Source organism: Poecilia latipinna, unplaced genomic scaffold (genome assembly GCF_001443285.1).
Source record: "Poecilia latipinna isolate Pla-1442-1.1 unplaced genomic scaffold, P_latipinna-1.0 Scaffold1112, whole genome shotgun sequence".
Classification (NCBI taxonomy): domain Eukaryota; kingdom Metazoa; phylum Chordata; class Actinopteri; order Cyprinodontiformes; family Poeciliidae; genus Poecilia; species Poecilia latipinna.
This window is the reverse complement of record NW_015113728.1, coordinates 123,106-147,403: the sequence shown is the minus strand read 5'-3', so window position 1 is coordinate 147,403 and position 24,298 is coordinate 123,106. Positions and strand designations below refer to the sequence as shown.

General features: G+C 39.3%; 3 protein-coding genes across 3 annotated transcripts in view; all 3 read right to left on the bottom strand.

Moving 5' to 3' along the window:
- LOC106959713 (rootletin-like) overlaps positions 1 to 12,609 on the bottom strand; it is a 17,164-nt gene extending 4,555 nt beyond the window's left edge. Inside the window, exons 1-3 of the mRNA XM_015052469.1 lie at positions 12,545 to 12,609; positions 9,413 to 9,566; positions 9,151 to 9,266 (exon numbers count right to left, since the gene is read on the bottom strand). Coding sequence (XP_014907955.1) covers positions 9,151 to 9,266; positions 9,413 to 9,566; positions 12,545 to 12,601 — 327 coding nt within the window. The 5' untranslated portion in view covers positions 12,602 to 12,609. The remainder of the gene's footprint in view (positions 1 to 9,150; positions 9,267 to 9,412; positions 9,567 to 12,544) is intronic.
- Positions 12,610 to 13,459: 850 nt separating this feature from the next.
- klhl30 (kelch-like family member 30) lies at positions 13,460 to 17,766 on the bottom strand. The gene is made up of 8 exons (XM_015052472.1): positions 17,619 to 17,766; positions 16,440 to 17,265; positions 16,155 to 16,353; positions 15,516 to 15,602; positions 15,208 to 15,363; positions 14,150 to 14,338; positions 13,848 to 13,993; positions 13,460 to 13,723 (listed from the first exon to the last, which is right to left on the bottom strand). The coding sequence occupies exons 2-8, from the start codon at positions 17,211 to 17,213 to the stop codon at positions 13,475 to 13,477; spliced, it is 1,800 nt and encodes a 599-aa protein (XP_014907958.1). The 5' UTR covers positions 17,214 to 17,265; positions 17,619 to 17,766; the 3' UTR covers positions 13,460 to 13,474.
- A 302-nt stretch (positions 17,767 to 18,068) lies between these two features.
- The window catches only part of espnla (espin like a), a 28,009-nt gene continuing 21,779 nt past the window's right edge, over positions 18,069 to 24,298 (bottom strand). The window contains exons 10-11 of the mRNA XM_015052471.1: positions 21,254 to 22,212; positions 18,069 to 18,856 (exon numbers count right to left, since the gene is read on the bottom strand). Coding sequence (XP_014907957.1) covers positions 18,325 to 18,856; positions 21,254 to 22,212 — 1,491 coding nt within the window. The 3' untranslated portion in view covers positions 18,069 to 18,324. The remainder of the gene's footprint in view (positions 18,857 to 21,253; positions 22,213 to 24,298) is intronic.

The following is a 24,298-nucleotide window of genomic DNA, read 5'->3' as shown; positions in this document are numbered from 1 at the left end:
AAAAAAAAAAAAAAAAAAAAAAAGGATGTGTGTTTCAAATGACTATCTAATCATAGAACTTTTCTGCTCATTGACTGATTGTAAACATCTGCTTTTGGGGTCTGAAATAAGGCAACATTGATTTTGATAAAAATTGTTCTTTATAGCTATGTCCCAAAAGTGAAGAAGTAACAATAAATGGACACATATTTGTGTAACCCTGAAGCCGAATTACAGTAATGATTATTTTAAAACAATGCAGCTGTAATGGTATAAATCAATGCATTTCATATTATTTCACTATCTGCTTACTGTCAAACAGTTTAATATGCTACATGATCATTCTGATCATGTAGCATAAAAGAGGGGAAAAACATCTAGACCATATTAAACCATATTAAAATAATCCAAGTATTTCGCAAATTAAGTTTCCATGGTTATCCCGCTTCTAAATAACCTCAAACGGCATCAAACATGTATTTCTACTTAAAACCGATTCATAGGTGAATTAGACAGTTTCATCTTTTCTGACTCCAGGAGTTCTCCAATGCAGTGTCTTTGTTATGGTGCTGTGGCGGAGTAGGACCTAATTGCAAGAGCAGCAGAGGCAGAGAGTTGTTTATGAACACTTAATGAAAAAATGAAGAACAAAAAATCAGAGGAACACAGGGAGCCAGAGCACAACAGAAAAATAATGGGAGGAACCAGCAAGGACTGACTGAGAATGAGTTGTAAGTATACTGGGAGCTTGATTACTGAACAAAGAACAAGATGGCCGATAGAAACGGGTTGCAGGTGTGAAGGGAGAGAGCAGAAGGCAGGCTGAGGAGTGAGAGAGAGGGAGAGACAGAAAGACAGGAAGAGAGCGTGGCAACAAGGAGCAAGGGAGAGAAAATATGGAAACTTGTCTAAGCATAACAAAGAATAAGTATACACCAGGAATAAACAATTAAACTAGAATCACTAGTTTAATTGAAGACGTGAACCACAGTAAAGTAGACTAAATTTTAGCGAAATGTGAGACATAACTTTATGTTCTTTTTCTTTCTTTTTTTCTGAGGTAAGTGAAGCCGACATGTCATTAGATATTGTTCTAAGTTCTTCTGTGTCCTCCTGGTTCAGTTGTCAGTGCTCTCAAAGGGATTTTGTTAGGCTGACCGCTCCTGGGAAAGTTAATCCACTCTTCCATGTTTTCTTTATTTGTAGATAATGGCTCTCACTGTGGATCGATTGAGTCCAAAAGAAAAGTTCAAGACTTCTCACTTGTTATTAAATGTATTAGATCAGGGCATGATGTGTTGCTTTTTGAGTTCTCTTGGCTAACTTCATGTTGTCAGACATGCTGTATTTAAATGATTTCTTGCTTCTACCGCTGTGTTGAAGTTATTTCGGAAGTCTGAGCTCGGAGGTGGGAATGATGTAACGCGTGTTAAGAGCGTTCTGGTTGCAAGTAGGAAAACAGTGATACTGCAGTAATACTGCAGTAATAAAACATAATAATCAATAGTAAGCTTGTGATGCAGCCAGTGGAATGGAAGTAAGAAGAAGTGCGACTTATCACAGTTAATTAATGACTTAAGAAGTGTGCAGATAAGATTCAAACAGCATTACAGTCAAAACATAAATTACTCGTGCCTGAAAAGCTTAAAGGATTTTTTTTTTGTTGTTTTTAACCAACATGTTTCTTCTGAATCAAACATTTTCAAGCGACAGTCATCATATGTCTTGAGTACTTGGAGCTCCTCCCCCAAGTGAAATAATCAGAATACAACTCAAAACATGCATGTCAAAAGATAGCCAGTAAAAGCAAGAAGGGTTTGACTGTCACACAATGCCAGTGAAGATTTTTACTTAATTATTTGGGAAGTTTTTGACACCATATGTTCTTAAAAAGAGGGGAAATGATAAAAAAAAAATTTCTAACTTAATATTTCTCACATTGCTTTTCTATACTTTAAGATTTCGCTCTCTTTTCCATATTAGAAACAAAATTATTGGCAGAGTAAAAATAGTGTCTGGTACGATGGATTATGAGTTTAATTGTAATTTGGTTTTGATATCAGAACCAAACATAGTGAAAGAGCATTCAGCTTCTATACACCACAGATCTGGAACTAACTTCCAGAAAACTGTAAAACTGTCAAAACACCGAGTTTCTTTAACTCAAGACGAAAACCCTCACCAGTTTAGAACTGCTTTCGACCCATAATAACTGAAACACTGACCAACATATTTGATACATATTGATGATTTTGATGATGGGACTCGATAAAATGTAATGTTTGTTAGTGGGTTCTCAATTGATGATTGTAGATGTTTTATGACTTTTCATTTTATGATGTAAAGGACTTTGACCTTCCTTGTTGCTGAAATGTACTACATAAAAAATTGATTGATTGATTGATTGATTGATTGATTGATACCTCTTTCTCCTAATAAACATTTGAAATTTGTTTTTCGTATTTTTCTGGAGTTAAAATTGCCTGATAAGTTCTTTCGATACACTAAAATATCATTGCACTTTTTTATTAGGACAGTTGATGAAAGTATCATGAAGATGCAAAAGAAAAAAAGCACAAATCTTTAAAAGAGCAAACACTTTTACTCAGCACTCTCTTCCTAATCTCTATTACTAAACATTACTTTACCAAGAAATTTAAAAACCTGATTTAAAATCCCATTTAAATGGGCCAAAACAGGCTGCAGTTAGAAACAGAAATAGTTAAATTACTGAAGCAAAACAAAATGTTTACAAAACAAAACTAACTTTAGGCAAACATAAAGCACACCAAATCATGCACTATATTTGTCAAATAATTTCAGTCAGTGAACACAGATACATAGATGATTGTATTTTGGTGTCAATATGTGATATTTTTTCAATCAATGCATTTAAAATTATTTAAATATCCTTCGACTTCTCACAGTAGTATCTCAGATTCTCTCGTATCTTAAAATCCCGATGTCTTGTAACCCCTCAACCTAATACGCCCTCGGCTCCCTCTGCACCACCCACTCTCTGTGTTGGTGCCAGACACCCTGTCCTCACTAATAGAAACCACATGGCCCCAGAGCACTACAACACACTGTGTGCCTCCAACTGCCCTTGCTGACTCCTCATGTACAAAGAGAGGAAGAGATTGAACAAGAGGGAGACCCCTCCCCTTCAAAACACTCCAAAAAAACCATCTAAACCTTTCAAATCAGTCCTGGGACCCCCCAGCCCCCAGCCCCTTTCTCTACTCTCTTCTGTACCTCGTCTCTTCTCGGGATGCTTAATCTCTCCAGCAGGCTCCAAGAGAGTCAAGACAATGGTCTCACTGTTCGACACTGGACTCAATGACGTTGCCAGCATTATTCGCACATTTTCATATGCCCTTTTTCAGACATTTATGCTACAAATTACATTAGGTGTATCACGCACTTGGCCCGAGGCTGAGCTGTTTTTCTATGAGGACCCAGAGAGCATAAGAGCAATGTTTACTGCCCGTTGTTGAGGTGACAGCCACGGGGAACGGGCAGGGAGGAATAACATGGGCGGTGTTTGAAATACACAGAAGTTCGGCAGCTGCGGTTCAAAAAGGGACTCCTGGAAACAACAGTTGTGTAAAGAGTCACTGATTGTGCGTGTTTTGGAAAAGCTGTAGCAACAACATTGACTTGTTGACAAGCCCACACTTTATATATGTACCTTGAAAGGTTAGGATATTTAATTCAAGAATTGTCTTCTGACTTCATGTATTTGAGGTGTCGGAACAACATCAAAAAAAAAGATTGCCCAAGAGAATAAAAACATCGGGAAAGCAATCAGTTAGTTCCAACAAGACTCAAAAACAATCTTGGAATAATCCAACAATGTAGTACCCTATTAACAGAAGTACGATAAATACATAAAATCAGGCTTTGCTTGTTACCACCATGAAGGGATATAAAAGTTTTAAAAACTTATGGCGCACCAGTTTAAAGTCATTTTTAACGAGATGGGTTGTTTTGTTGTTGCCGATGACTCAAGCAGGCAGGGAAAAATGGTGTTGAGATGACTTAATAAAACAGCGCTGATTTGGTTAGCTCTGATTGGTTGTTTCTAGCTAGCACTGGGAGAAGGCAGGGGAGCTTGATTTTTTTTCTCACAGACTATTTGTGCCATACTGTCATGACAGAGAGACACAGTTTCAATAAATATGTAAAAAAAAAAAAAGAAAAAAAACTTACATACTGCAGCTTTAAACAGTATTTCAGAATTGGGTCTACTATCATGAACAAGATGTTGCAAGCAGGGACAATTAGACACTAGGAGTTGCTAGAGTTCCTGCCCTTTTTGCTCTGAACAAAAAAAGTGCCCTTTTGAAATCTTTTTCAATTTATAGTGTAAATTATGTGGCCAGAAGTAGCATTTCTGGATTTAAAAGCCTATATTATCAGTGCCTTACATATTTGTAATTCTGCACGACATAATTCGATTTCCATTTGAGCACCTGCCCCCCAAAATGTCTGTGGATGCCTCTGACTACAAGGTATAAACTGGAACAATAACTTTCAGCTAAACACAGGTTTAACTATTCTTTGTATTTTGCACGCCTCCAGAAATTAAAGTAGGGAAAACAGAATGTCTGGATGCATCACTCAGTTCCACACCGGGTGGGTCATGCAGTGCAAATTGTCAGGAGAATTTCTCAAATCAATAGCATAAAGAACGTTTTGTGCACTCGGTGACCAGGTATCCTCGGCAACTCATAAAGGTCTCCGCCTTAACTCGGTGTGGAGGGTTGTTTGTCCTTCTCATGCACGGCAGCACCAGCGTGTGAGCGTCTTGCCAGAGCCTCGCCCCAATTCCACACACCACAGAGATGACGCTTTTTTATGGTTTCTTTCCCCCTTCGGCAGTAAAGCATGAGGCCGGGGCTGCTGCAGATTAGCCATGCTCTGTGCAGGAAGATCCCAAGGGGGGGCGCACTAACAGTCCTCCGTGGACAGCATCGTTTCACTTGGTTGTCTTGCATCACTAAACCGAATCCCCCTGCATCACTCGATGAGCGTGACCTCACTGTTTCTCACAACACACCCGTCAAGTGATGACTGTAAAGGCAAAAGAGAGAAACCAATAATCTCAGCATTCCATCTGCCCTGACGCAGGGGGGCTTACAGGACTTAGCGGGGGCCCAGAAGTGTGCTTGCCGAGCCCTAAGCTATTTATGATCCGCTTCAGAGTACAATTAGTTTTGAACAGCCTCGACGGCTCCTTTAAGTGAGCTGAGCCCGATCCCATGAGGTCACCAAGTGCCATTCTGTAATAATGTTCAAAACACAATTCATACAAAAACAGCCCCTTAAGTCATGGCGTGTTTTATGCCGCCATATGTTAGCTAGGGTTCCTTTCACTTTTTTCATTCTCATGCGTCCTTTTCTTGAGCGCAAGACTCTTAGGGCCGTTAAAATGTGGTTTGCATTAGGTTTTTATATTTCTTGATATTTATGATTTGTGCCACTCCTTGTATTGTCTCTTTTGATAAATATTTCAAACAACATCAAGGGCTAATCCTGCTTTGATTCAACTGCCAACAAGCAACAAGAGAATCATTTTAAAGGCCCTTGTGAAAGCTTTGGTGTTTCAGCCAAAATGTTCTGCCTTGCCCATGAGGAAGAACAAAAAAAAAAAAAAAAAGAATCCAATCCATCGAGTTAACAAGTCGTGATGACAATATTCTCTTACAGATCTGATAACGGTCCAGTTTATCTAAACACTGAGCTGGGTTTAATGAAAAGAGCAGATCTGTGAAGCTTTTCTAATTCCCCCCCTTGTCCTCTCCAAAAAAAACAAATCCATGTTGTTGTTTTTTTGTTTGTTTGTTTTTGTATTGCTGTTTCCAGGGACACTCAGAAAGCCATCACCAACATCGGTTCCCTTTCTTTCTGTCAGACTATCCAAGGGTGACATCTGGCCGAGGCTTGCAGTCGGCATGCGAAGGGTTACAGCTGCAATCGTTTTCTCTGGCTTGGCCTGAGCCCAGAGGCTTAATAAAGGGAATTAATGGAGTGCACTATCTGTCAGATTCCTAAACACAGCTGGAGCGGATGTTCATCGCCCCCAAGCAGCCCGAAGAACTTACTATCCTACTTGAACAACATAACCCCCTCCTTTCTTCCCCCATATTGTCCCCTGGGTGCTGACTCCGCAAAGGAACCCCAGCTGATTGTGAAAGCTGTTTATGTATCATCACTGACTATAATTACACAATGTGGGATAACAAACAGAGAGAGGGGAAGGAGGGAAGGAGGGGGCAACTGTTATGAGCGTGTCAAAATACAGTGAACTTTTTGGTCATGCATGGTAACAGCTGCGGTAATGATGTGCAAACGGTACAAATAATCAATGTAAATGTGGTGAACTAATAATACGTGCCGCACACTCACGAGCACATGGCCAGTGAGGCCTGCGGCATTTAACACGAATGGCCCCCATCTAAGACAATGCTATAGAGAACCCACACAGGCAGGTCATTCACTCAAGGTTTCATATGTTTTAGACATGTTTAAATAACTAGAAAGTATGCTAAATGCTTGACTTTAAAGTCGGGTAACTTGAGAAGCCTTATGTAAAAGGCTATATGTTCTACTGAACTGCTTTTCATAACAAAATGAAGCTTTTAAGCCTACTCTCAGAGGAGAAGGTAACTTATTTTTACTATTCACATCGACAGATGTTTTGGACCTGTTCCAGTTAAACTGCAGCCTAAATGAACTGGATTGATAAGAAATACAGGCTGGAAACAGACGGTGGCAAGATGAAAGAAGACAGAGAAAATTTCTAAAACTTGACTTTATCTACTTGTGTTTGGCAGGAATCTTCTGAAGAAAGAATGGGGTAAAAAGATTCTAGAGAGCACTGGGCAAATGGCAATTGGGGTCAGAGATAATTAATCTAAAATCATCTTTATCCACCTGACTGTAATATTGCAGTGTTTTGCAGGCAGTAGGCTGCTTCGTATGAGAAAACGCACACTGGCGTATCTGCGAAAGAAACACAGAATACAGAAACATCAGGCTATGCAACACAAACTAGGTCAAGGTTTATCCTGGCTCAGCAGCAATTTTCTGGGGTCACCAGAGATCACAAAGAGTGACTTACCAGGCACATAGGAATGCTTTCAGAGTTCAAGTTTGAGCTTAGCGGTATGGAGGTAATAGTTCTCTGACAGCTCAAAGACTGGGGGATTTGGTATGATATATGTTTCCAAATGGTCAATTTTTATAGCAGATAGTTGTCAACTGGCAAATATCAAACCTCAATACTGTCTAGGGTTCTAGAAGGCCATGTTTCTAACAAAGACATGACATTTAAACATTTTGTGAAAATTCTGTATTCTTTAGCTTTTTTGTGATGAGCTAAATGTGGAACTCTATACCACCTTTACAGTGCCTCGCTAACATTGCCATAAACTTTTCCTAAACTTAGAATTTTATGCAACAGACCAACACAAATTAGCGACTTCACAATTCTGGCTTCTAGGATGGCAACTGTAACACAAAAGAAAAGTCATAAGATAACCTGTTTCTCGGGCTTTGATGGGAAACAACAAACATGTAGTATACCTTGCTCTGGTGAGATGACCTAAAATGCGATATGTGGAGAGAAACACTGCGCATCACCCTGAACACACCGTTCACACGGTGAAACATGGAAGTGACTTCATCTTGAAATTGGGAAAATCCAATGACGAATCTGTAGCAAGACTTGAAAATGAATGTTTACAGATGCTCTCCGTCCGGTCTGACTGAACTTGAACTATTTTCTGGACAAGTCAGTACATGGATGTACAAAGCTGTTAAGAGGCAAATCCAAAAACAAGGCGACTCAGGGGCTTCATACAGCACATTTTCAGATGACTTGTGAGAAAATGTGGAAACCATATAGCATTTTGAAGTTATGACCCATGTAGTTTGGCCTGTCACATAAAACTATTAAAATACAGTCAAGTTTGCGGTTGTAACATTACAAAGTGTGAAGCAAATTAGGAGTATACATACTTTTGCAAAACACAACTGCGTAAGATTATGCTGACTGAAAAGACTACTGTTTAACTAAGGTCAGATAAAAGACTGGCAACAACTAACCTGGACTATTTCAGAGTTAAAAATAAAAATCAACCTTAAATTTTCTAAGACTCAGCTATTTTTATGTTATTTGTTTATAATATAAACTTATTAGGAATTCATACCAGCATGGAAGCATATCTGGAAACGAGCCATAAACACAGTGGGCAGACATTACTACACATCTCTGGGCTTGTTAAAAACTACTAAATCAGATTCAAGGTTTAGCGTCATCTACAAACATAAGAAACACTTGGTTGCTTTATTTATATTTAGTATTGTTAAAAGCCATCTAAAAATACCAACAATATAGGTGAATGCATTTAGATCTGCTAACTGCAGAAGCAGAATGAGGGTAGTGTTGTCACAAAATAGGTGCTTTATACCCGGTGAAAAACGATCTTTTTCTTCAATGGTCTCAGGGGAGAAGGCCAGTGACCTTCATAATTTTCTTCCTAAACAGCTGCCGCTACATGGAGCAGCAGCCATGGGAGGCGGTGAACGGAGACGCCGAATATCAGGAGCAAAGGGGGGTCTGAGTCTACCTGAGCAGACCACAAGGAGACCCTTCATAACTCGCTTGTTTCTCTTACTTGAACTTACAAACACATGTATCCTGACATATTGTCAGCATAGATGCACAGATTGTATCTCTACCACATTCAATCACTCGCATAAACATAGAAAAATATGTTAATTTGCATAAGTGCATTAATTAAAGCATGAGTTTGTTCTGAGTTAATCCCTTCTTTGATTTCTCACAGGTACAAACAGGCTTTAATCTTCTATTTGCTTATTCATACCTAAAAGGCTTTCCCTGTTAGAGAGAGATGTGCTGCAGTGATGCTTACTGTGATCATATTTCTAAATGCATTCATTTGTGACGAGAGTGGAAGAACTTCTAATCTCAAATAAGAAATGTGTAAACCATTAATATTTTTAAAGCAGCTCTAAGCATGTATATATAGGGAGAAACACTAAGCCAAGACAGCATGGCTACACTGAACTCTAAAAATGCAAATAACATTCCACAATTTAACCTTGGCCTAAAAATTCCTTGCTGCCCTGTGTTGCTCCTACCCTCTCTGTGAGACTGGTTTGTTTGACTAGTGGCTGGTCGTCGTCCATCTGGCCAGGAGAAGAATGCTCCCTCAGGGCACCGCTCTCCTCCAGCTTGCTAACCTCAACGCTCTCACCTGGTTTGGAGAAACAGATCCAAGCGTACAGAGGTGTCAGGCTTTGCATGTGACGGTACCTGATACAGAAGTGTGAGAGGCAGAACTAATGCAACACATAGCCAGTGCTTTTGTCTGGGAATGACAAGTGAAGCTTGCTTCCCTACCATCAGGCTGTTCAGCGAGGTTGCGGGCGATGATCTGACAAATGTGAGAGGCGATAGGGATAGCAGTGGCTCCAGATTCTTCCACATCCTCTTGAAGTGTCAGACTTCTGTCTCCTGAGCTGCTGTCCGACTGAAGCAGAGTCTTCTTCAACTTCTACAATGACATTATGCCCAACATATCACGTAAAGGGGAAGTATTATGTGTTTTCCAGGCATATAGTGCTATTTTGTAGCACAATCAAGTAACTGCTAACTTCAGTTATAAAAATGCTGTATACATCAAAAATAACTTTAAAAAAATACTTCGTAATTTAATGCCTTGAAATTGGGCCTCTGTCTCTTTAAAAACTCCTGCTTTCTCTGAAACTTCGCCTTCAAGAAATCATCACAACATGGCTCCTCTATTAACCCTCTAGCAAAATTTTGCTAGCATTTCACTGAGAAGTAGATTGTATAATGAGCTCAGCTGATGCGCAGTTCCACCAGGGTGTTTGCTAATTGCTGCTGACTAGTCTGAAGGAGCAGAGTGGAGGAGTATCAGGGGAGGGTTGCTCTGCAAAGCGGAAGTTTGGAAACTGCAGCTCTGAGGAAGATTTTCGTCTTCTAAGGCAATACTAGGCTCACCCAGGTGTTTTACACAGTGGTTGTACAAGGAGATTAAAGGATTTCTCAAACATGCAGGAAAGAATAAAATCAATACTCCAGGTATATTTCTGATGAGGGAATAAAATTATAACATGATGTAAAGCTGAAAAAAGGACTGTGAAAAACCAACTCATTCATTAATATTAAACTCTTGCATTCATGTTTTGTTCTTGTTAAACGACTTTCCAGAACTTAATTTGTACCACTGTTGGTTGCTCAAGACATGTTGACAAAAGCATTTTTAATATAAGTGATACATATTAAATTCTACACAGTGTCAAATTTGTTTATGAGTCCCGGGGTAATATAACACTCTGAAATACTTCAGCTTATACTGTCTGAACTGTTTGCACCTCAGTGCGTTTGCTTTACAACACATTAATCCTTCCAAATGATGCTCTTTCAACAAAAGATAAACCTAATAAATGTTCCTATAATTATAGGCATAAATTACATATAAGGACATTGAGTGCCACAGTAGTTAGAGCAGGCTCCCCGTATTTAGAGGCTATGAACCTTGACACTTCAACCTCCCTCCTGGGTTCCTATGCTGCATGTCTTTCCCTCCTTTTTAAGGGAAAGAAAAGACAATATCAGGTACTACCCAAAATTATTATAGACAGATTTATGTCTAAAATGATTTTCTTTCAACTAAAGAGTTCATTTCTGCCAAGAAATTAGATGGTTATGCAAAAGAATTATACATTTTAAAAAATACATAGATTTTTTTGGAAAGAGGCATCTTAAAATTGATTTATATTCTTCTCTGTAATCAGTGGAAAAATCTTTATTGGCGTGACATCAATCAAACATTTTTTTTATGATTGCTTTTCAGGATTTTACATGTTTCCACTGATATTTTTGATGTCAAAATGATGAGCTCATCTTGTGATGAGCCCAAAGTTTTTGAGGTTGGAAGGTCACCTTGCAATCTTAAACTCCTTCCACCGATTCTCTTCCAGATTCAGCTCTGGATCAGGCAGAGTTGAATCTGCCTGAGCCAGCGCTGGATATTTTTGGTAGAAACAAGCAATGGCTGTAGTTGAATAATAGAAAACCAACAGACTCAACGATCATGACATGCATGCTGCTGATTCTGAGTAAGTGAATCATCAAGTTGAAAGGGACGTGTTCAGAAATATTAGTAATGTGGAGATTAATCAATTAGATCATTCATTCCATGAAAAAACAGGCTCCAAACAGGCAGCCCTTATTTAAGGACAAAGTGGAACATGCTGGTTATGGTGCATTCCTCTGGGTTGTTCCACACATTGTTCATAGGAACAGTGTGCTACGATTAAAAAGTTGATTGGAGAAGGTAAAACATAAAAATGTGCAGAAAATAATAGGCTGCTCTGCAATTTTCTCAAATGCTTTAAAATAGAAACTAAAACCAAAAAGACATGGAAGAAAATGGAAAACTGCCATTCAAATGGATCAATTATCCAAAATGGAAAAGGGTTCATGTTGCCTTTTGCCAAAGAGGAGAAGTTCTAAGAGTGGGGAAAACTATCAATAAACATACCAGTGAGAAACCAACATCCAGAAAAACAAGATTGATGTTACTGCCCAATCCTCAGACCTAATAAAAAAATACTCCAGGGGTGACATCAAAACCTGCTGTTTCAGAGGCAAAATAAGAAATTGCAGAGGAATGTTGGAATGTAGTCAAATTGTCCAGAGCTGGAATACCTGTTAGCAGTTGGTCGACTGCAGATGTGAAGCAGTTCTCAGAAACAGCTGCTGAACCAAATTCTTCAGTGATTTAGAGGAGACCTGAATCTTCAAGCGTGTTTTCCCAGGTTTATGCACAGTAAATGTCTGACTTCTTTAAGTAAAAAGCTGACACCGCCACATTTTTAACAGCTGAATATATATTTCCCAGTAATGATAAATTAGGCATAGATTTCTTCAGGCTTTGTTTTGGAATTTAATATGCAGTGTCCCCAATATACTTGCGCTTTGGAAATCAAAGATTTGGAGTTTTATACTTCCGAAGAAACATGTGTATTATTCTGAATATAACTGCATACGTTTCATAATGGTTATGATAATATAGGCATACGAATAGTCATAAAACTATCAAATCAGTTACAACTGTTTTTGTTTGTTTCTACATTATCGGGAAATTTAATTGATATGTTTAATTATTGATTAATAGCTGTTCACTTATTGAATTTTAAATTAAATGACTCATATATTAGCATAAACAAGCTTCAAGCTACAGTCAGAAATATCATACATGATATTCCCTTCAAGAACTTTCTAGTTCTTTAACCCTTGTGCGTGCAAAGACTGAGGCAAACGTAGAGCACTGTGGAAAATGACAAGTTTTACGTGTGTGGGGTCGGTTGGACCCTTTTTCTGGACACAAAGGTTAAATAGCCTAATTCTCCACACCTGCTCTTCTCTGAGCCGTCATCAATTCGACAGACCTCTACTACTAATAATAATGACGCAGTTTAAAACGGCGAAGTGTTATGTTACCTGAATCACAGCCTCCAGTCTTGGTGAGTGTCCATCTTGCTCCCGTCGAGAACTCATTATAAAACTTTTCCAACTTTAACCATTAAATGCTTTATACCTTTAAGCGTTCAGTAATTTGTTTGCTTTAAAGTTAGCTCGCGCTCTGCTACAAAACCCTGGAAACCTTTTGAGAATACATTCAAATAAAAGTAAAAATAACTGTAGGCATAAGGTTAAGAAACTTTAGAATCATTTGCAGCCACAGCAAAGCTCTCTACTGCCAAACAATTCGCCATGGTTACCACACGCACAAGCAACGTTGTCAAGGTAACAGAATGCAAGAGTTGTTGATTCCATTGGATGACTGAACCCGCTAGCCAAACTACTGAATTCCAATGGGTTAATAATTAAACGAGACAATTACAGCACCATGTTTTATAACCTTTAAAGGGACTAACGGAAAACATTTTTTTTATTAATTCCTTTTATTTGGAGAACCATAATAGTTCATTTGTAGCAACAAATACGAGTAATGATACTTCATAATAATGCTCAAAGCAGATGCTTTGAAACAATTTCTGCAAAAAAAAAAAAAAAAATTAAAAAAATATTCACTAGTATCATAAAGCAAAGAGTTCAGCTGTCAAATACATGAAGCAAAGGATAAACACCTGTTGAGCACTAAAGCATGCATTAATGCATTGAGATTTCCAGAGGATTATGTGGCACACTATTCTTGGCACAAAGGACATCCTCTGACTGACTTGATACTTTCACTCCAACAATAGACATATGCTGGGTATGTCTCTCTGAACTCACTGACCCCCAAAACTGAAACAGTTTTGGGGGTCTTGATGGCATCTATGCCATCAAGACATAGATGGCTTGATGGCATCAATGTCTTGATGGCATCTATGTCTTGCCATCAAGACATAGATGCCTTGATGGCATCTATGTCAAATCTATGGGTGGAAGTTCAGGCCACTGGGATGGATCTAGGAATATAGTGGATACTCCACTGTAGAACCAAAGTCTTGGGAGGAAACATTCCACATCCCAGGTGTTGGATGCTCGGTTGTAAACCTCCACTTCCACCCCATAGTCGCCCTCCATTCCTTTCCAGTGGCCGCCCGTGACATACAGCTTTCCATCCAGGGATACGAGGCCACCATTCTCATGGAGCATGTGAAGAAGCTGCACCTGGAGGCATTAAAAAGTCAAAGCTTTGACTGACACTGAAGAATTTTAAAAGGTGTTCTGCTTTGAATGTTGTTTTCATATTTCTATTGCCATAGTAGTTTCTGGTTTGATTTCAATAGCCCACCTTTTGCCACATGTTTGCCTCTGGGTCATATGAGTAAACTTTCTTTGTGTTATCAGCCAACAGGTATATTATCCCGTCCACACAGACGGAACGAGGAGATGACAAATACTTGGGGATGAAAGGCGACCCTATACTGATCCAGGCATCTATAAAGAATAAAAATAAAAGGGTGCACAAATTATGAGATTTTTTTATGCTGAAAATAGTTTTTTTCCCCTGTTTTCAATCGCTCAATTTAAAAATTTGCAGATGAGATCGAGTTGTGTCTAACAGCAGTGATATGATGCTGAAATCCACCTTACCTATGACAGGGTTGTAACACTGCATGGTCAGTGCATTGTACTTCACTGCGCATGATCCAATCACATAAAGCTTTCCAAAACAAGCTGTGGCTGTGAAGTTAGTCACATATTTTAAAGCGGGACACGTCAACGCCCAGGTGTTACTGTAAGGGTCGTAATGCTCAACCTCAACTTGAGCCGACGTCGTGCCTAAAACAGGAAAAAGAAAATTGTGGGAATTATACTGAAATAGTCCAGCGTGGATAATAAAAACAACTGCAGTAATTCTTAACAATACTGTGCCATGCAAAAGCATTCATACCACTTGAATTTTATCCACATTTCATCATGTGACAACCAAAATCTTTGATGTATTTTCCTGGGGTTACATGTGACAGACCAAAAACAACAACATAACCTAGTAGCATATAACTGTGAATTGGAAAGAAAAGAATGTGTAGTTTTCAAACTTCTTTACTGTTAACAATCTAAAAAGTGTGGTGTGCATTTGCTTTCAGCCCCCTTGAGTCTTATTGCAGAACCAGCTATCTCTGGCATTTACAGTTGCAAGTCTTTTGGGGTATGTCTATAACAGCCTTGCACATCTAGAGATGGATTTGAGTCCAGTCTTTTCTGCAGAAGAAGCTCAAGCTAAGACAGATTGAATGAAGATGGTCCAAAACATGACATTTTCAAGTCTTGTCACAGATTCTTAATTAGATGTACGTCTGGACATGGACTGCAATAAGCTACTTCCAACCACTGTAGCTCTGGCCTTATGATTTGTAGTGCTAGAGTCCCTGCATTTAACAATCATCCACTACTTTGTATATCACATAAAAACTAATAAACTACCATAAGGTGTTGGTTTTTATTTTGACAACAAGTGGAAATATTCAAGGGGTTTGAAAACATTTGCAAGGTACAAGAAAGAAATGCAAACACATTCTTAGTAGTCTGTTCCTCTGCAGGGCCAGAGGTAATTGAACTAAGGAGCAAAGGAGCTTAAATGGTGTTTGTCACAGTTCAACACTGCTAACAGCTGTAAGATAGTAACACATATACTTATATTTTCTCACCTCCAATTACGTAAAGCTCGCCATTAAGTGTTGCCGACGTGTGGTTAGTCCGGGGCCGTATCATTGGTGCTACAGTAACCCATCTCCCCTCTTTCATGATGTACTTCCAGGTCTCTGTGGTCGACCATGAGTTGGTGTTCGAACCTCGCGAGCCCCCTTATCAGACAGACAAACGCACTTTGTCAAAAGCCTGATATAATAATCCATTTCTTGAGGGAGGACCTCATGCAATTTATTCAAAAAGTTGTAGATGTCATCATTTTCATCTGATGTTTGTCTTTTGTTTGAACATCTGGTGCTGAACTGACCTGTTACATAAACATCATTGTTTAGGGTCACCATGGCATAACCCCACTTGTTGGGATTAGGGAAGTTAGGCAGTTCATGCCACTTTTCTGCAGGGAAACAGAGAAGAATATTTTTACAGAGGCACATTCAGGCATTATGGGGAACTGGATAAAAGTCTCCATAAATAAAATAACACAGTAATGAAATAATGTCTAAAAAGTATGAAGGAAATTAGGCAAAAATGCAAAATGTTCTCGAGAACCATTAAGTGGCCATTACTTTGCAGTCTGCAATGAAACATATTTTTTTTGGCAAAACAATCCATTTGTGGCCAATGTCATTTTGCCTTGTCATGAAACCAGAAGTCTTAAAATGGGATGCAGCAATCTTTTCCTTAAAATCCCTTGAGAAAATTCTAACATGCCTTCCATCAGCAGTCGCAATAAAACACTCATGTACGGAACTGAGAGGATGATCCAATTTTGTCACATCCAAAACATAGCTCTCCAAAAGTCGTTTTCCTGTCAACAGCACAGTTAATGACCTCTGATATCTGCCAAACAGTTTTAAGGAATCCGACAGACTGTTCCCAGCAAATTTTAAAGCGTTAGATTCTGAAAGCAAGCCAGTGTGAAATGTAGATAGTTGTATATCCCTACTTGTCTTTGTGTTGTAGAAGGCACAGTTCTTGGATGGCAGTCTTTGAAGTCTTGGGTCTGCGTCGTCATCCTCGTCTGAATCATTATCATCTTCATCATCTAGTGAACGTCCGCCCATCACAAACAGTACTTCTTGCAAGTTTGGTTGTGGACTGTGAGAGTTTAGTCTTTCGGAATATTCTTGTGCCAAATCTTGCTTCTAGAAAGATAAAAGTAACAAGTGTCATTAGTAATCGAATGCCATTTTGGGGAAATATGAAAGAGAGGTTAGACGCACTCACAAACCTCTCTACAAACTTCTTGAATTGCCTCCCTGCAGCGAGGGGAGGCCTGGACCAAACTGTCTTTCAGTAGGGTGTCAGTCAGGTAACTTAGGCTGAGCAGAGACAGATGTGACAAGCTGAAGAGTTCAGGAAGGTGGCACAGTCGGGACTCTTTCTGATGCCCGACCCATTTCAAGATGGCTTCCACGCGTGTGCACTCCGAACGGATTTTCAGTCCTTCATCGGACAAACAAGCTTTCAGCCGATCTTTCCCCAAAAACAGAAACTCCTCGCCCTGTTGCACGGCCTCAAAAGTCTCTAGGAGGAAGGCCCACGCTTTGGCCACAACTTCAGGACAACCGTGGATCTCTCCAAACTCCAGGATTCCCAGGCAGTTGGTCTCGTCGATCTGATTCTGCAGGTATCGGCTGCACACAGTTCGCACTGTCTGAAACTGTAGTTGGCTGGAGGTACAAATCAAGCCCTCCACATTGCTCTGGTTTATTGTCAGCTTGCCGGTGTAGGCAAAGTCAAGCAAGCAGCTGAGGATGTCAGGATCGACATCCTGGAGCTCCACACGGGCAGCAATGCTCTCCACAAAGTCCCCTGAGAACATGGAGCGGAAATACATGCTGCAGAGTGCCAGAACCCCTCGGTGACAAGGGAAATCTCTTCCCCCTGCACTCAGGGTCACATCCACAAGTTTGGGGTGTGAACAGAGCAAGCGCAAGCCTTCCAGGATGCTCTGAGGATGGGAGGACAGGCAGAAGTCCAGATCGTCCACGTTGCGCACCATGATCAGCCTTATCCCTAAACGTACACTCTTCTGTCAGCAGATCAGCACTTTCCTATAAATATAAAGGAAATACAAGTAGAACTGATTCTGAAATGCCACCAAAACTTTTTCATTTTTGAAAACGAATGAAGTGCAGAACCATTTTTTAGCCACTTTTTCAGGATAGCTTAAAAGTTTTAAATAACTGCATCATACAACTAATAAAGTTCTTGTCACTATTTTGATTAATCAAGCTTTCTTTATAGACAATTCTAGCCATTACCTTTAAAAAAAGCATGTTTTTGATTAGGTCTCTTTAAAACTGAAGGAATCTAGTTTAGCTTTGCTCTTGTTTGTCATAGCACAAACAAGAGTAAAGCTTAAATTAATCAAAAGATGACTTTAAAAAAAAGAAGAAAAACTCACCCAAGATAGACCGATTGAAAATGAGGGTTCATCCTTGAATCAAAACACAAGTATTGCAACGAAGGCTAAGATCAACATGGAGTGGGCAACATGGCAAATGTTTGCCAAGTCACTGGGGAGGACTGGCTGTCCGTCTGTTATTTTTAGGACTGAGTGACGCTGTGCTGAAGTCAGATTGCAAACAACAAGTCTGAGACCTACAGCTGCTGCCAAAGGCACATGTTCTGCCGAACGGCCCTGGAATCTCCATAAGGAGATAGATGAAGCAGTGCTGACATGTGGAAGTTCCTTAACATAATCATAATCCTCTTCTGAGAAAAAAAAACTCCAGAACAACTTACCTCAAATGACAGTCGGTGATCTGAAGTAAAAACTCTTTTGCGTCAGAGTTGTGTTGATGTTGTTCGATACCTGAGGTTTGATGTTAAGTAAATCAAATATTATACATACTTCTGAAATGTGTTGCTGTTTAATTGCTAAAGCACAGTGCAGTAAAAGTGTATAAAAATTGTACAAATTAGATCACATCCGACAATATTGAATAAAATTAAAGAAAACATGACATTAACTGTCGTAATTAAAGAAACCAGAAAAAAAGCTTCCTCTCTAAACTGCAGAACATGTTCTTTAATAGAAACAAGTTATTTTATAAGTCATGTTACCTTTTTCTACAAAGCATAATATTTTTTTAAAAAGATACAGTAAACTACTCAAAATCAAAGATCTCTGCCTCTTTCTCTTTCCAAAAAGCAAAACTGCGATCGATGTACTGACATATTTCTTCATTGCTGAAACTGGAGATATCAGTTCCGCCGTAGAGCATGTTCTCATCAGGCGTAGGTGTTTGAACGATGACTTTAGGGACCTGTCTAATCTCTGGGAGGCTGGGTTTCACCACATTGGACGCGTCTTCAGATTCACTCACAGCGTTTCCAAAGAATTTCACTTTAATGTCCTCAAAGCCGTCCTTCCACTCACGGTTCCCAGCCTCAATGTCCTGCACGACGGCCTTGTGAAACTCTCTGATCGTCTCCCAGGGGAACGTCCCCAAATGGTCGAAAACTTCGAAGCACAGCAAGTGCCTCATTTTCCTCTCATCCACAGGGAGATCCAACTCCAAGATGTGAAAGTAGCCCAGCATGAAGAGATCCAGTGTCAGGCTGTCGTAGTCGACTGGCACCCCGTCCAGACGAGGTAGGAACTGCTCCGGGGAGAAGAGGGCCTTCTGCCTGTGGAGCCTGTGGAAAACATCACAAGATTGTTAAGAACTTACAAATGTTTGGTTTTTTTACATATTTTTATATTGAATCAGTAATTTAACATAGGCACACTGCTTGTTTTCTAAAGGCATAGGTCGTGATTTTCTTTCTTACAGTAGATAAAAGTTGAAATGTGAGATTTACAGTCATATAAAGAATGTTAAAATGATGAATGATAGTGCTATATTGGCCACCGTCAGCATGAAACTTGATCTGTTGCTTTCTCCAAATGGCTCAATATTAGATCAATTTTGGAGAAAATGAAAATGTGGAATAAATTTGCCGCCGTTAAACTCAATACATTAAAAAAAAAAACAAAGAAAAAAAAAAAAAAAAAACTTAGCAGCTGAGAGCATTTGTATTCCACATGGTGCCACATCTGTTTGTGTCTTTCTGAATTTCTGAACTTTGTTACACTGTAATCCAGCCAAATTCCCAAGATAACTGCTCCCACTTGAATATTTTTTTATTATTATTATTATTATTTGCTGTCATCAGACAGTAAACCAATTCTGAAATGATGAGCAGCCCATAAAGACTGTATGTCAAATGCTACTACACCTCAAAAACCCTGATTTTTATATCACCCCAGGCCATTCTAACAAAATCACTCTACTCATAAGTTAAAGATAACATGCAAGTCATAATTTGATCACTCACACCCTCCTTCTGGTTAATAAACCACGAGATGTTTGCATGTGTGCTGCTCATTCATGCTGATGTCAACTGCTGTGTGGTTAAATGAATGTGCTGCTTTCTCAAACAAGACCACACAAGACATCACTGGCAACTGCACTCAAATGAAGGGAGAGAAGTTTTCTTTTTTTTTCTTTCCCCCCAAAATTGCTGATGTGTTACAAAACAAAAACACATACAGCTAGATGCAGAAATGTCATGGTTAATTATTCTAAAAAGTTTAATGTGGTATCCTAAAAACTGTTTTGAAAGTTTGTCATGTAGCAGAAGTAGCAGAACTACTACTTCTGCTAATACTGCTGCTGCTAATACTAATACTGCTGCTCATGACGATGCTACTGGTAATACTACTCATGCTGTTGCTAATACTGCTACTGCTGCTACTAATTCTACTGCTAATGCTGCTGCTAGTACTGCTACTACTAATACAGATGTGGCTACTTATACATTACTATTAACACTGCTAATAGTTCTATTATTACTGCTATTAACACTGCTACTAATACTATAATTACGAGTTCTGTTGCTACTAATTCGATTACTACTATTAGTAGTACTGCTCTGCTGCTACTAGTACTATTAATACTACTGCTGCTTTTACTACTACTACGGTTACTAATAGTAGTAGTACTCCAAGATTACTACTACAGCTACATTTATTTACCACAGAAAGTCATTTCTGCCTGTTGCCATCAGGCTTTACAGTGGCAAAGTCTGTGCTAATTGATTCAATTTTTTTCTCCACTCATTTGTAGGTTATTTATTGATTAATTAATTTATTTATATCTAGTCATTTTGAACTTATCACTCTTAGATATATATATATATATAAATTTTGTATGTTTTACCTATGATGGAGTAGCTTTCAACAAATAAGCAATTTCCCCTTGGGGATCAATAAAGTATATTCTATTCTATTTATTACCACAACTACTACAACTACTACAAATATTAACAAGGATAACAATTATAGTAATAATCTTGTCATTGTTGTTGAAGGTATTTTCTGCATCAATATGCACTCATATAAACTCGTGGATAAAAATGCTTGTTGAGTGTACAACAATTGTTTCGATATCTCCAACAGTGTTTCAGCATATCCTCTAGGTGTCATCAAATGAGTGAATAACTAGAAACATGCAAGTCATGGGCCAGCCTTGGAGATAGAGTAGGTATGTCAGATATTCGGGTGTATACATCCTTGAGATATGAAACCCCTGCCTATTCTGAACTATATGGAAAGACTAGAATAGACAGAAAAACCAGAAGTCCCATTTCCAGTTTACCTCCAGCCAAACATTTCGAAGAATGTATTCAGGGAAGAGCAGACCAAAACCTAACCTACTAGCCCACATGCAAAATGATGAGTGGTAAAAAAAAACAAACACTGCACATTACTGAGTGTGAACATACCATCCCCAAAGGGAAACTTTGTGGTGGCAACATCATGCTGCAAGCATTTTCCATCTACTTCACAACTACCCACTTCTTCATGTCAGGCCATCTCATCAAGTCCTTGTGAAAAAGTTGCGCTTGGGGTGTAATGTTACAAATCTAAAAGAGTATACTTTTGCATTGGCCCATACCCAGTGCAGAAATTAAGAAGTGCTTAAGTACCGGTACCATTGTAGAATAATTTCTACTGAACACTGGGGATGTTTTTATGTCATCCAGCCTTACCTGCGTATCTGTCTGGAAGGGACACTGGAGATCATTTTCCTCCAGTTTCCCATCATCTTGTTGACGGCACTTCTCTGTTTAAAGAAATGGCCCAATGAACTGTTCATCATAACGCACTCGTCATTTTCTGCGCTGCCTCTTTGACCAGAACCATACTCATCATGGCTCCCTGGGTTTCCGCTGCTCATCTTCCTTTCGACCGCATCCCTGCTCTTCAACGTCACTGTGTACACAGACTTTTTCCAGTGACCTAAAAACAGGACCACTATGCGCTCCTTTCTAAGGCTGATTGTTTCCTGAACATCAGCGACACTCTCGTCATTGTCAATACCAGAGTCGCTGTTCTGGTCTGCTTCGGCAGCCGGTTTCAACTCTCTCAGCTGTTTGTCGAGGTGCGCATCGTCAAGCTGCGCGGACAGACAGAACGCGACACTCTCCTCTTGGTGATCCAACAAAGATGTGTTCTGTTTCTCGAAATTTGACCTCAAAGTCCTCACGGACACTCCGAATTGATGGATTTCGTCCTCGATGCTCTCCCTGCGCACCCTGTTGGAGATCTGTCTGTCTGGTGCCTGAGAAAACACAGTGATGAGTTCAGTGTTGGGCATTTTACAGTAGGGCTGGTCTGTCAGGTTGGTCATGAGCAGAGACATGCTTTTTACGATGCCTGAGATCCGGCCACACCACACAGGTAGGGGAACTTGGCTCTTGAAGTTCCTGAACTGGGTGTTGACAGTGATGTTGACTATGGGAGCTGGGAGGATGTGCCTGAGCTCCTCGGCGAGGCGGGCCAGCTCCAGCTCATAACCTGCGCAGTTCCTCTGAAGAGAGACGTTGGCAATCTGCTGCTCCAGATAGATGAGGTCATCCTCTGTCAGCAGCTCACCAAAGGGTCCCAGGATGGCATTGTGGGCTTGGGAGTACCTCCAGCTGACTTTGGCATATCTGCTCCCGCTTTCCTGTAAAAGAAGAGGCAAACAGCAGGCAGATGAATACAGGGCCCATCAAACATTTTAAATGATTTGGCATGTGAGGGAAAACAGTAATGATACAGTAAAACGGCTATACAGCTCTCATCCAAACCTCAAAAATATGACTCGACTCACAATGCGTTATGTGTGAATGATTTGTTACGAGCAATTAAAAATAAACGGTGACTTTAATGTAGATGTAATGCAGATATAAAACAGCATTACAAAGTCACAGCACAATTTGTGCTTTTCTCATCATAGTCTTGAACAGGGTCAAAAGCTATTTGTTTAGGCGACGCAATGAGGAAGAATGAAACGACAGAGAAATCAAACATTACTAATAAAGGGATTAACGTGGTAAAACAGATGAAGTAGTAGTTGGAAATATTTCTCCTGGGGGCTAGACTTGTGTTTTGAATATCAGCGCTATATGAAGCGAAGACTGACAGTTGTCAGCAGATTTAAAGATTATCATGCACACTACTGACAATACTTGTGGCAGGAGTTTCTCATTTAGATTTAAGTACAGAAGTGGGAAAACCTGTCCAAGTTCAGTAAGAGGTCTATAATATATATATATATATATATATTTTTTTTTTTTTTAACCGCAGTAGCATATTCTCACTCAATTTTTATTTTATGTTTATGTTTCAAGAAACATCCGTAGGAGCAAAGTTATTAGTACTCATTCTGGAAATGCTTTGCACAAAAACCCTTTTGCCAACAGGACAGCACGTACTCCCCTCCTATAACATTTCACATGATGACATTCTGCAGCTCAAACCCAGAAATGTTCTGCAGGACTTAGATCTATGGACTCAGATTGAAATAGAATAAGCTTGATTTGATCACCAACAACATACTACTTGTAATTTGACCAGATGTTTCTGAACGTTTGAAGGGCCGAAGGGCAGCTCTTTCTTAGCTCACTGGTAGAGTCCGCTAGACCGGATAAACTCAGTCAATCTCATCTGACTAAAACGGAATTTGTCAGCAATTGATATAATTTGTAATACTGACAAATTATACAAACTATACATGTTTACATTTGTGATGGTGGGACACAAAAGGAATTTTTTTCTGTCATCACTCAACTAGGTGCCATGTTGTTGGCTATTGTGAAGACTTTGTGAAAAAATATTCAGCTACGTTTGGTTTAAGAGGATTGATAGGGGTACCAACTATAGTCGCAAATCACATTTCTTTCCCCCACTGAATAATTCAATTAAATGGCATAATGCTTTTTTTTATTTCCACTGTACATTTGGGCTACTGCAATGCAAATGTTCATTTAAAGGTTTCTTACACTGTTTTTCAGCAGTGTCAGTAAATTTGTCCACACCGATGCATAAACATAGATCAGACTCAACAGTTAAAATCACTTTTTCTAGTTTTATATCTCAATTCCACAATGCAATGGCTACAATACTAGATTTAAAAAATATATATTTAGATATCACCAACAAAGACTCAAACAGAAGTTCTTTTAAGGGGCTCAAATTAAACAAAGGACACTGGTTTTTATTGAAATTGACAATTATTTCTGACTTTCTTTATATTTGAACAAGATAACTCCAAGCTACATATATACTGTGAAGATTTGCTTTGAGTTTCTGCTTTCTGTTGCAACAAGAACATACTTGAACATTTCCAGTCACTGCTGACCAGTTCTACCCATCAGGTTTGCCAAAGTTTAGACCACTCCAGCCATCATGACATCTCCAACTATAAATAATACTCTGAGACTCATTTTTCCTAGCTTGACATGTAATGCAAAAAAAAAAAAAAAAAAAAAAATCGAGACTATGATAAAACGGTTCCACTGAAAAGCAAATCTCTTGGGGAAGAAAGTTGCAGCAACCTGGTTGCATAACCACTGTTAATTAATACTTTGTTGAAGCCCGTTTGGATACGATTTCAGGATTCAGTTTTCTTTGGTAGGAGTCTGTCAGTATCCCACATCTAGACTTGAACAGAGAGCACTAATTGTGTGACCACAGAGATTTAGCTCTGTACCTTGGCTAGGCCGTTCCATAACTAACTTTACCTCTAATGAAATCCTTCTTTTGTGGAT

Coding starts and splice junctions, on each gene's coding strand:
- klhl30 (XM_015052472.1), bottom strand. CDS start 17,213: ATGGTGCGCAACGTGGACGATCTGGACTTCTGCCTGTCCTCCCATCCT. Junction 16,354..16,439: donor TTCAAGAAGTTTGTAGAGAG/GTTTGTGAGTGC, acceptor TTATCTTTCTAG/AAGCAAGATTTGGCACAAGA. Junction 13,724..13,847: donor AGGCAAACATGTGGCAAAAG/GTGGGCTATTGA, acceptor TAATGCCTCCAG/GTGCAGCTTCTTCACATGCT.